The 11,376-nt window shown below is 31.8% G+C and overlaps 1 protein-coding gene across 6 annotated transcripts; it reads left to right on the plus strand.

Annotated features, from left to right (window-relative positions):
* Window positions 1-1,385: 1,385 nt before the first annotated feature.
* LOC130961567 (F-box protein SKIP23-like) lies at window positions 1,386-6,844 on the plus strand. Of its 6 annotated transcripts, none has more exons than XM_057887517.1 (5): window positions 1,386-2,088; window positions 4,753-4,809; window positions 4,909-4,976; window positions 5,132-5,152; window positions 5,649-6,844. In XM_057887517.1, the coding sequence occupies exons 2-5, from the start codon at window positions 4,793-4,795 to the stop codon at window positions 6,188-6,190; spliced, it is 648 nt and encodes a 215-aa protein (XP_057743500.1). In that variant the 5' UTR covers window positions 1,386-2,088; window positions 4,753-4,792; the 3' UTR covers window positions 6,191-6,844. The 6 variants fall into 6 exon arrangements, 4 of the variants coding, with proteins under 4 accessions (XP_057743500.1, XP_057743497.1, XP_057743498.1 ...); XR_009079595.1 differs by having other exon boundaries at window positions 1,390-2,088; window positions 5,132-5,159; window positions 5,585-6,844; XR_009079594.1 differs by having other exon boundaries at window positions 1,390-2,088; window positions 5,132-5,159.
* Window positions 6,845-11,376: the final 4,532 nt, after the last annotated feature.

Here is an 11,376-nt window from a genome sequence, read left to right on the forward strand (position 1 = left end):
ATATATTTCATCTTTTATTAATCTCACACAGAATTGACAGAGACATATAAGGCTATTGTAAAATTTTTCAACGGACATTTTTTAATAAAATATATTCTTGATTTATTGGTCTATGTTATAAATATATGGTCCAAATTTAGATATGTTAGTTTTTATAGATTTTTTTCAGGTTTGAATTTTGGTCTATTTAAAAATTCTATAAGTTCACAAGCTTTTTTAAAAATTGTATTTTATGAATTATAATTTAAAATTAAAAATTTTAAAAATATAAATTGAATTCAACGCATTTTAGAATTTATAATTCATGAATGAGTTATAATCTATAAACATAATTTTTTTTCAAAAAACACTACAATTTTAATTAGCCATAACTATTAAATTTTTTAGTTTTGTTTTGAGTTTACTATGAAGAATTAGTTAAAGGTCTAAATAAAAATAATTTAATTTTTTTACAAAAATAATATTTTAACAAACCAATTCAATGAATTTTATAGATTTTTTAAAGCATATGATCAAGACATTTTTAACTAATAAATTTTAAAATAATTTAATTTTTTATAAAAATAATATTTTGACGAGTAACCTAACCGCTTCCAATCTTATTTCTATTGTATTTAGTTTTGAGAATAGGACAAAACAACATACTGAAAATAAGACATAAAAAATAGATAAACAAAAATTAATGTTTTTGTATCTTATTTGATAATAAATTAAAACAAATTATAAAAATTTAATTTATTATTAATTTTTTTATTCAAAAAATTTTAAAAAAAATATAATTATAAAAAATTAATAAGAATAAAAAAAATAAATGGTGTTTTTTTTGGTTAATATCTTTGTGTAATGATAGTAAACTCATAATTTCTATCTCAATTCAAAGAATGAACTAGAATTATAACTTATAAAATTATAAGGCATAATGAAAACATGATTCGTATATTCTTAAAAAAAATATTTAAAAGTTTTGATAGCATAAAAATTAATTTATAAAAAGTTTAGCTAATCAAAGTTACAAGTTACAAACACAACTTCAAACGAAAACATTAAATTAAATCCAACGATTCAAGAATAGCAAAAGCAATTAAGCAAAGATGTCATAACATACCAAAATTAATTCAAAAATAACAAAAGCAAATGAGCAGAGATTTTAGAATATAACAAAAATTCAATAATTCACCAACAATTATTATCTTAATATACATATACTATATAAAAACTTAGGATTTGATTCCTCTAAAATTTAAATTTTACTTTAGAAAATAAATTGTGATTTTTCATAATTTATTTTATACGTGTGATCAAAAATAAATATGGAAGAGAAACTATTTAAAGATAGAATATCATATTTTACTCTAAAATTCAAACTTTAGAAAATTCAAATACAAAAAGCTTAGAAGAGAGTGGCAATTTGCTAGAGTTAGAAATGTTTAGTTTTTCTTCCTTTTTTTGGGCCTTAAGCCCCTTTGACTATCAAAGAAAATATAAAAACTTGAAAGAAACCAACAGAAGAGGAGAGGAGGGAGGCAAGTCATGTGAAGTCGCTGGCGTTGGAGGCGCCGAGACCGATCCACGGAGAGAGCCAGAGTCAGACAGCTCGCTGCGGGAGGGAGTGGCGCTTCGAGTCTGCAGCCGTAGGGAGGCAAAGCATCATTCACCAATGGAAGTCTTTGCTCAGGCGCTGGTAGGGGAGGGAAGTGCTGTTTGAATCGCAGCCTGAAGCCGGGTCGGGTGGAGCTTCTGTGTTGGTTGGATCTGGGCCAGGTTGTTGGCCCGTTGCCCTGAAAGAAAAAAAAAAGAAAGAAAGCTCGAAGTGTTTGAAGGCAATGGTGGATATTTACGGTCTCATCCTTGGCGTCAACCCTTTGAAGATGAAGAAATTGCAGCAGTCATGGAGGCAGCGCAGGGAGTTGAAGTGGAAGCTCGAAATATGTTTGTTATTGCCTTTTCTCCTTTTCCTTATCTTTGGTTTCACACGGTATCCTCCAGCCCGGCAGGCTAAGGAATAATCCGTCGCGGTACTGACAACGACAAAAAAATAAAAAAGAAACCAACAGAAACAAGAATTGCATAATCGTACGATTTTGCGAGGTATGTTGCCATTTTGACTCCCTTGCTATAATGTGAGCATGTTAGTTAAGTGTCAGGCCGCCGAGGAGTTGAGGTTGTTAAGATTGACATTTTTTTTTACCGGATCTTTTTTAATCTTTTTCAACAGTATTTTATCTTATAATGATATTTTAATCAGATTTAAGATTTTTAATCTTTTTTTAAGATTTTTAATCTTTTAAGATTTAATCAGATTTTAGTTTCCTATTTTAATGTAGATATCTTAGTCGGCTATTTAAAGTCTTAATCCTCACAGTTCTCTTTCATGAAATTAAAGAGCCTCAAAAAAAGAAGAGTGAAAAACAATACTCACACTTCAATGGCTTCTCCTTCTCTCTCAGTTCCCTACGCTCTTCTTCCAAGCCTTCAACAAACACACCTCATTGATGATGATGATGATCCTATAACTGTTGACCGAAGCATCTTCAGTTTATCAGAGAAAAAGCTTTATGAATGGAAAAACACATTGAAGGGTCATGTTGGAGCATGGTGTGTTGGTTCTTCTCATGGATGGATTATACTTTTGGATCAGAATGGAGTTCCACTTCTTCTAAACTCTTCTTCTTCCACTGCCATTAACGTACCACCTCTTCCCCTTTCATTCCTGCACCCTGTCACATATTCTTACTTCGCTGAATACTTAAGGAAAACCTTCATAGTCAAAGCAATCTTGATGTGTTGTTCCTCTCCTTCAAGCTACATTCTTGCCATCATATATGGTTCCAACTACAAGATTGCTTATTGCAATTCTGCAACTTGGGTTGAGCTCCCTGATGATAAGCAATCTTATTGTGACATTGTGTTCAGCAGCAACTATCTTTATGCCTTGACACAAGATGGTTCTGTTGAAGTTTGGAATATTTGTGGACAAATTCCTAAAAGATTGATTCTTTTAACACCAACTGCGGAGGCTAATTATAAAGAGGAAAAACCATATTTAGAAAATAATTTCTCAAGAAATTTATACTTAGTGGTATCTGCAGAAGAAATCTTGCTGGTGACAAGATTTATTGGGAATTTTGTGAATGATGACGGGTTGGTAATAGAAGAAGGAGATCTTTTATCATCTGAGGATACACAACCATTGATTTGTCCTTATAGAACAAAGTATTTTAGTGTTTATAAACTTGATATTGAAGACAAGAGATGGAAAAAGATGAGATCTTTTCATGATAAAGTTCTGTTCTTGGGTGCTAATGAGTCTGTATCAATGGATGCTAAAGCTTGCTTGGGGTGTGAAGCAAACTCAATCTATTTCACAGATGATAGGTGGGAAGAGATGACTTTGGACTACATGTATGGTGGACATGATTGGGGTGTTTTCAATCTTGAAGAGAAATGTGTTAAGAGCCTCATGCAATGTGCAAATAGGATTGATCCTCCACCAATTTGGGTAGTTCCATAGTAATTTAGGGTTTGCCATTTAGAATGATAATGGTTCTTTTGTAATTGATTCTTTTTTGTTTCTTCTCTATTTGACAATTCAAAAAATCATGTAAAGAACTTAAGATTCACTGACTTTTTTTAAGTACATATGGCACATTACAATATATCTTTTTCTTTCCTCCTAGTAATCTATTCTGGTCTCTTTTTGGTACCGTAATCACCTTTTCTTTTTTACTTCTAATTTAAAGAACATCATAAGCAAATTGAATTGAACTTCTAATCTTTATAGTTTAATAGTAGCTCCTTCATGAAATATCCTAATGCAGAAAGTTTCCTTAATGGTTGCTGGAAATATACAAAACATGATAATTACCTATAAACATACAGTAAATTTTCTTAATGACGCAGACGCACTGCCATTAATATTTGGCTTCCTTTCTTCTACCAAAACCAGCAAAGCTGATCAACAGAAAATTGATCCAAAGTTTCAGTACAATTCCAAAGAATGAATTCCATTGGAAATTAACCATAGAACAGTGCATAACTAGATGCATATTTTGATTTTGAACTATATTCAAGACAAAAGATTTGAGATAAATCTATCAATGGATCCATTTGGACAACCTTTAAAAGTAAACATCCATTGACACCCCACAATATATTGTCTTTCATTTTTTTGATAAAAAAAAATAATAACTAAGATGAGGTGATGGATAATACTAATAGGGGGATAAGGGATCCCCTATACAAAAGCAAAAACAAAAAACTAAAGATTTATTTGTAAAGCATAGCATTCCAATCTCTCAACATGTCTGAGAGGGAAGGTCCCCTATAAAGATCATGAGTTTTACATCAACTAGATGCTAGGTGTCTAATTCTATATGACAATATATGTACTTGCGGGTTTTGGACCTAGTTCTCATGCTCTGTTAGATTTCTGAGTTTGTTGCTTGGCACCAACCTTGGTGCCTATTGATTAACTTGTGGTTTTATGGATGATAACCTAATAAAGCATCTAATATAGGCATAACTAATTTTTTAGGTGAGTAAAGTTCTTGTTTCTTAGAAAGCAAGCATTGTATTTTGTTTCACCTTGTTATAATTGATTTTTGTTATGCCATGCATTTGAACTGTGAAAATCTTCTGTACGTTTTAAATAACTAGTTCATCGCAGAAGTGTCTTTTGTTTTCTTTATTTTCTCTTTGGGCAACTTACAGGTGCAACTTAACTGCTTAAGGATTTTTTTTTTTTTTATGTAGGAAATGGTCGCATTGGCCACACTGCAACCAGGGAAACAACATGTACCTCTTTCCGGGGTTAGCTGGAAATTTTACTTATAAACTAAAATTTCCTCTATGTTGTGCTGTTGTATTCAATATGGTTAGTTTTCTCAATAAGTTATGTTTTTGTTCCAGCATTGGTCTTGGAACACTCTTGTCTGGTTCTACAGACATCTCTGATGGTATGCTACAGGCCATAGTAGGTAGAATCTCGATTTAACTCTTAAAATCTTTCGATATTACGATTTTAAATGAGTTTATCGATTTTACAAAATTTGTTCGAAGTATGACGATTTTACGATTTAAATCTTGTTAAAATTTTACGTTTTACGTTTTTTATTTACTTTTTCGATTTCAGGTACCTTGCTACAGGCTGTTGGTGAGCGGTAAATCTTTCTACATTTAATACAATTTGAAAATACTAGTATGAAAAGAATTTTAAGTACATATGACAGGCCATTGAGGTTGTTAAGATTGACATATTTTTTTACCGGATCTTTTTTAATCATTTCAACAATATTTTATCTTGTTAATATTTTAAGATGGAAAAGTCTAGGGGACCAGCAACTTTTGTATTTTCTAGCCAGCACTAACCATCAAAACAAAAGTAAATGATCTCCCACCATTAGATGTAATCTCACACCATTAAAAACACTATTGATAGCCAATTGATGGTTACAAAACACCAAAATTGCTGGCTCCCTAGCATTCCTCTTTTAAGATTTAATCAGATTTTAGTTTCCGATTTTAATGGAGATATCTTAGTCTGTTTAAAGTCTTAATCCTCAAAGTTCTCTTCCATGAAATTAAGGAGTGTCAAAAAGGAAGGGTGAAAAACAATACTCACACTTCAATGGCTTCTCCTTCTCTCTCAGTTCCCTACGCTCTTCTTCCAAGAATTCAACAAACACACCTCATTGATCGTCATGATGATCCTATAACTGTTGACCGAAGCATCTTCAGTTTATCACAAAACAAGCGTTATGAATGGAAGAACATGTTGAAGGGTCATGTTGGAGCATGGTGTGTTGGTTCTTCTCATGGTTGGATTGTGCCTTTGGATCAGAATGGAGTTCCACTTCTTCTAAACCCTTCTTCTTTCACTACCATTAAGCTACCACCTCTTCCCCTTTTATTCTTGCACCCTGTCATGTATTCTTACTTTGCTGAATACTTAAGGAAAACCTTTATAGTCAAAGCAATCTTGATGTATTGTTCCTCTCCTTCAAGCTACATTCTTGCCATCATATATGGTTCCAACTACAAGATTGCTTATTGCAATTCTGCAATTTGGGTTGAGCTCTCTGATGATAAGCAATCTTATTGTGAGATTGTGTTCAGCAACAACTATCTTTATGCCTTGACACAAGATGGTTCTGTTGAAGTTTGGAATATTTGTGGGAAAATTAAAGATTGATTCTTTTAACACCAACTGTGGAGGTGAATTATGAAGAGGAGAAACCATATTTAGGAGATAGCTTCTCAAGAAATTTGTACTTGGTGGTATCTGCAGAAGAAATCTTGCTGGTGATAAGGTTTATTGGGAATTTTGTGAATGATGACGGGTTGGTAGTAGAAGAAGGAGATCTTTTATCATCTGAGGATACATAACCATTGATTTGTCCTTATAGAACAAAGTATTTTACTGTTTATAAACTTGATATTGGAGACAAGAAGTGGAAAAAAAATGAGATTTTTACATGATAAAGTTCTGTTCTTGGGTGCTAATGAGTCTGTATCAATGGATGTTAAAGTTTGCTTGGGGTGTGAAGCAAACTCAATCTACTTCACAGATGATAGGTGGGAAGGGATGACTTTGGACTACATGTATGGTGGACATGATTGGGGTGTTTTCAATCTTGAAGAGAAATGTGTTAAGAGCCTCATGCAATGTGCAAATAGGATTGATCCTCCACCAATTTGGGTAGTTCTATAGTAATTTAGGGTTTGCCATTTAGAATGATATGGTTCTTTTGTAATTGATTTTTTTTTTTTTTTTGTTTCTTCTCTATTTGACAATTCAAAAAATCATGTAAAGAACTTAAGATTCACTGACTTTTTTTTAAGTGCATATGACACATTACAATATATCTTTTTCTTTCCTCCTAGTAATCTATTCGGTCTCGTTTTGGTAGAAACCTGTGTATTATGTGGTACAGTAATCACCTTTTCTTTTTTACTTCTAACTTAAAGAACATCATAAGCAAATTGAATTAAACATTGTGTTCTCTTATTTTTCATGCTTAGAATAAATGAAGAAAACATTTGGTTTCGTATATATCGGAATGGGAAATAAAAAACTATTGTTGTTTCTTGACTAAGGACAATGTATTGTTGTTGTACTTGTATATGCAGTAATGGCAGTTGCTGATATGGTTTTTTGTTTTAACTCATACCTTATTCGGTTATTCCACTTATATTTGGTTTTGTGTTTATGTTTTGCTGCTTTACACGGTCATGGAGTTCTATTCTTGCTACTCCTGAGAGTGTAGAGGTGAAGTTATGATTGGATGACTAGAATTACTACATAAAATATTTTTTAAAATTATCTTTTGAATAATTTCTAGAGGTTGTTGTTATGGTGGGCTGCTCTTTAGTGGATGATGTTGAATTGCAGTATCTTGAAAATGGATGTCCACTTCTTAAGGGGAACTTTAGTTAAGTTTCTAGAAGTTTGTCTTTAGTTAAGTTTCTAGAAGTTTGCCTGATGAGTTGTGTGGAGCATAGAGACAGATATATGTATCACGGTGTAACTGTATTGGCTCCTCTAGCTTAATATCTCTAGTTAGTGGACATGTGGATCATGTATAGATACTTGAGTTAATACTCAAAATAGCCCTTGAAATTTGACCACCAATTCAATTTAACCCTTGAATTTTCAATTGAGCTAAATTGTATTATGAAATTTTAACGCGTGTCTCAAGTTGGTCTTTCTGTGGCAAATTTAGTTGACACCGGGTAGTGGCACAAGAAAAATGATGTCATGTTTCAAAAACCCAATTCCCCTGTTCTTTCATCACAGAAAGGGGACGGAAATGGACGGAAGGGCCAACTTGAGGCACGCGTTATAATTTCAGGGTATAATTTGGGTCAATTGAAAATTCGATGGTTAAATTGAATTGGAAGTTAAATTTTAGGGGTCATTTTGAGTATTAACTCGACTACTCGAGTTTGTGACATGGTGACTGAGAAGTGTATTTACCATAATTTGATCTTACTGATTGCTCTGGCATCAATGACATTGGTAAATTTCTTATATCTGTAATTAGACTTGAGTACTGGTGCAGTAATTTATAACCCACAAACTAACTGGCAAATGCACCGAGTCGTACCAAGTAATACCTCAGGTGAGTGAGGGTCGATCCCACAAGGATTGATGGACTATAGGAAGCACCGATACGACACGCGATACGGACACGACACGACATCGATACGCCGACACGTTCTTTTTATAAAAAATTGGATACGACACGTTTAGGATACATTGTGACTTAAAATTTAAATAATATATTAAATTAATAAAATATCATATTGTAAATATAAGAGTAAATATAATTGCATAAAAAAGTCTTAAAATTATGCAATTATTAAAAAAATAAAAAATTTTAATCTACTCTTGCCATCTCGCTAACAAAAAATGTATAAATTTTTTCTCCTCCAAGTCCATCATGAGTCAATTATAAAGAAAAAATTGGTTAATCGGGCCATAAAATCACAAAATCAATTGAAGATTTGCAGTCCAACAGAAAGATCTGTCTCATGAACATCTGAATCGGGTCGGACTCATTCGGGTCGGACTCGTTCAGATTTGTGACCACTCCACCAAAATTTTGCACTGCAAGAAGACACGCTGCCGATATGCTCGTTTAAAGTATCCACCGAGTGTCGGTGTCAGATTCGTGTCCGACACGGATACGCCGGCACCATAAGAGAATCCGTGCTACATACACTAAACAACAATTGTTAAATGATTTACTTAGTTAGACAAGCATAAAATGGTTTTGAGATGTTCAAAAGGTTTAAAAAATGACTTCAAAATATCAGAAGGCAGGCACGCAAGTAATTAAGTTAAAAATAAAATATTGAAAAACAATTAAGGCTTCAGAGTTATCTATTTTTTCGGATTAACTTTTCTTACTAACTATTTTAATCATGTAGGATTTAATTTATGGCAAACTATAAGTGACTAGACCCTAATTCCTTAGACCTTTCTAGTCTCCCCTAAAATTCATCAACTGCCAATTCCTTGGTCAATTAATTCCAATTAGAGGGTGATGATCAAATTTCAGTTTATATGTTACAGAAACTCTAATTACCCAAAAATAAAAGGATTATATGTCACGTATCATGTTAAGTCCAGATAATCAAAATTTAGGAGAATGTGTTTTCAAGCTATTGTTCAAGTAAAGAGCTTTTTCAAGTTATACAAGAACTCAAATAGAAAGAGGGGCATATTTCCGTTCCACCCAAATTCATAAGATAAAGAGCGAAAACAATTCTTAAATTATAAATCCATACATGAATTAAAATAGAAAAAGCAATAAAATCAATCCATATAAATAGACAGAGCTCCTAACCTTAACAGTGGAGGTTTAGTTGCTCATGGTTCAGAGAGAAAAATAAGGATTCAAGTAAAATTGTAAAGTTGAATGTTATGGAATACCGAATGTTAATTTGAATAGAATCCCTCTGTCTTTTGTATCTAATCATAATTAATTTAAAATCTAATTTCTAGAATAATATCTTTTCCTAAAAATAATATTTGAATTTAAATCAGAATAATCAGCAAGTCTTCAGTTGATGGGCGGTGACCACTTGTTTTGTCCATTCTGCAGCTTCTAATATATATTTTCTGGACTGAAAATTGGGTCAAATCAACCAAGAAATCGCCCCCAGTGTTTTTCTGCGTTTTCTGCACGTAGCGCTTGTCACGCGTACGCGTCAATAGTCTTCTTCGCGTGTCACGCGTACGCGTCAGTCACCCGTACGCATTGCTGAGCAAATCTTCAAATCACGCGTACGCGTCAGTCACGCGCACGCGTAGCCATGGAAAGCTCCAAATCACGCGTATACGTCGCTCTTCGCTGCCATCTCCTTTGATTCTTGTGCTGCAGAAACTCTATCAAATTCAGCCGAATGCTACCTAAAATAAACAGAATTGCACAAAACTCAAAGTAGCATCTATAGTGGCTAAAAGATAATTAATTCTTTATTAAACTCAATAATTTAAATGCAAATTCACTAAGAAAAGATAGAAAAGATGCTCTTACACCTATTTGGGTGTTCGGAACTCGTAAGATTGAAGTTAGGATTGTGCACAAACATATCAGACATTGGATTGTCACAAATTGCTTATATATTGGAGGTGATGGGCTAGCAGCACTTGCAAGTGGATGTAAGAAGCTGATGAAGCTTAATGTGTCGTATTGCAAGAGACTGGCCGATTTAGATTTAAAGCATTGTGAAAAAATACATGATTCTGGTTTCTGGGCCCTTGCTTTTTACTCACAAAATATGATTTAATATCTTATTCTCATATGTTTTTAGCCATTTGAATTGGTATCAAAATATATTTTTTAAGGAGTTGAGCTTCCTAATAAAGATTGTAGAGAAAAAGATTTAAATATGTTGAATCATCATCTAGTTACCTTGTCCCTCAATAGACCACCATTATTTATTGATGATGACAACCATTTATACCAGCGAAACAAATGAGACTATTCTCTAAGGTAAAATATATTCTAATATGTACCCTTAATTGTTATAAATAGAGGTACTAAAGCCATATTTGATAACTAAGCATCACTCTAACTTTTTATATAGTCTCATATCAATTTACAAGGTGTTTTTATACTAATTTAAAAGATATACAAAATTTTGGTTTATATAGCATAAATTGTATTCGTGTTCTTATGCATAAATTTTTACTGGTCAAGTCATTCTATACATATTATTTATTATTATTTCTTATTTTTAAAAAAATATATTTTATATAATTAATACATTAATTTTAAATTTTTAATTTAACAAATTAAAAATTATAACTTTATTCTACGTACACGTTATTAAACTTGTATTGACTAAAAAGTTGTTTGTTAACCGACATTACGACTTTCTCAAGTGGGTTTTTTTTTTTTTTCGGTGACTAACTTTCTCAGCGACTTAATAAAGCATCTCTGTTTAGCTAATGGAGAAAGAAAAAATTTAAAAAAATAAACTACTGACAAAAAAAAAATAATTTCCTAACATATGAACCAAAAATAAATAAAAATATAATAAAAACAACAAAATGCTAGATATATATTTTAAAAATAAGATTCTAATAAGATTTTTTTTGTAAATATTATTAGATAAATAGTTTTTTATTTTTAAAATTTGATGACGTTAAGTGAATTTTTTTTATATTTTTTGTGAATAATTATTTTTTAATATAAAAGGTAGAAAACAAATTTATTTATATTTTTTATTTTTGATATTGAATTTATTTATATTTTTTATTTTTGATATTGGATTAATAATAGTAGAATGTTAATTGTAGAAATTAGACTCTCGAATTATTAGAAAGTACAAAAATTAAACTAATCCAACTCCTTAATTTCTATT

Source organism: Arachis stenosperma, chromosome 2, assembly GCF_014773155.1.
Source record: "Arachis stenosperma cultivar V10309 chromosome 2, arast.V10309.gnm1.PFL2, whole genome shotgun sequence".
NCBI lineage: Eukaryota > Viridiplantae > Streptophyta > Magnoliopsida > Fabales > Fabaceae > Arachis > Arachis stenosperma.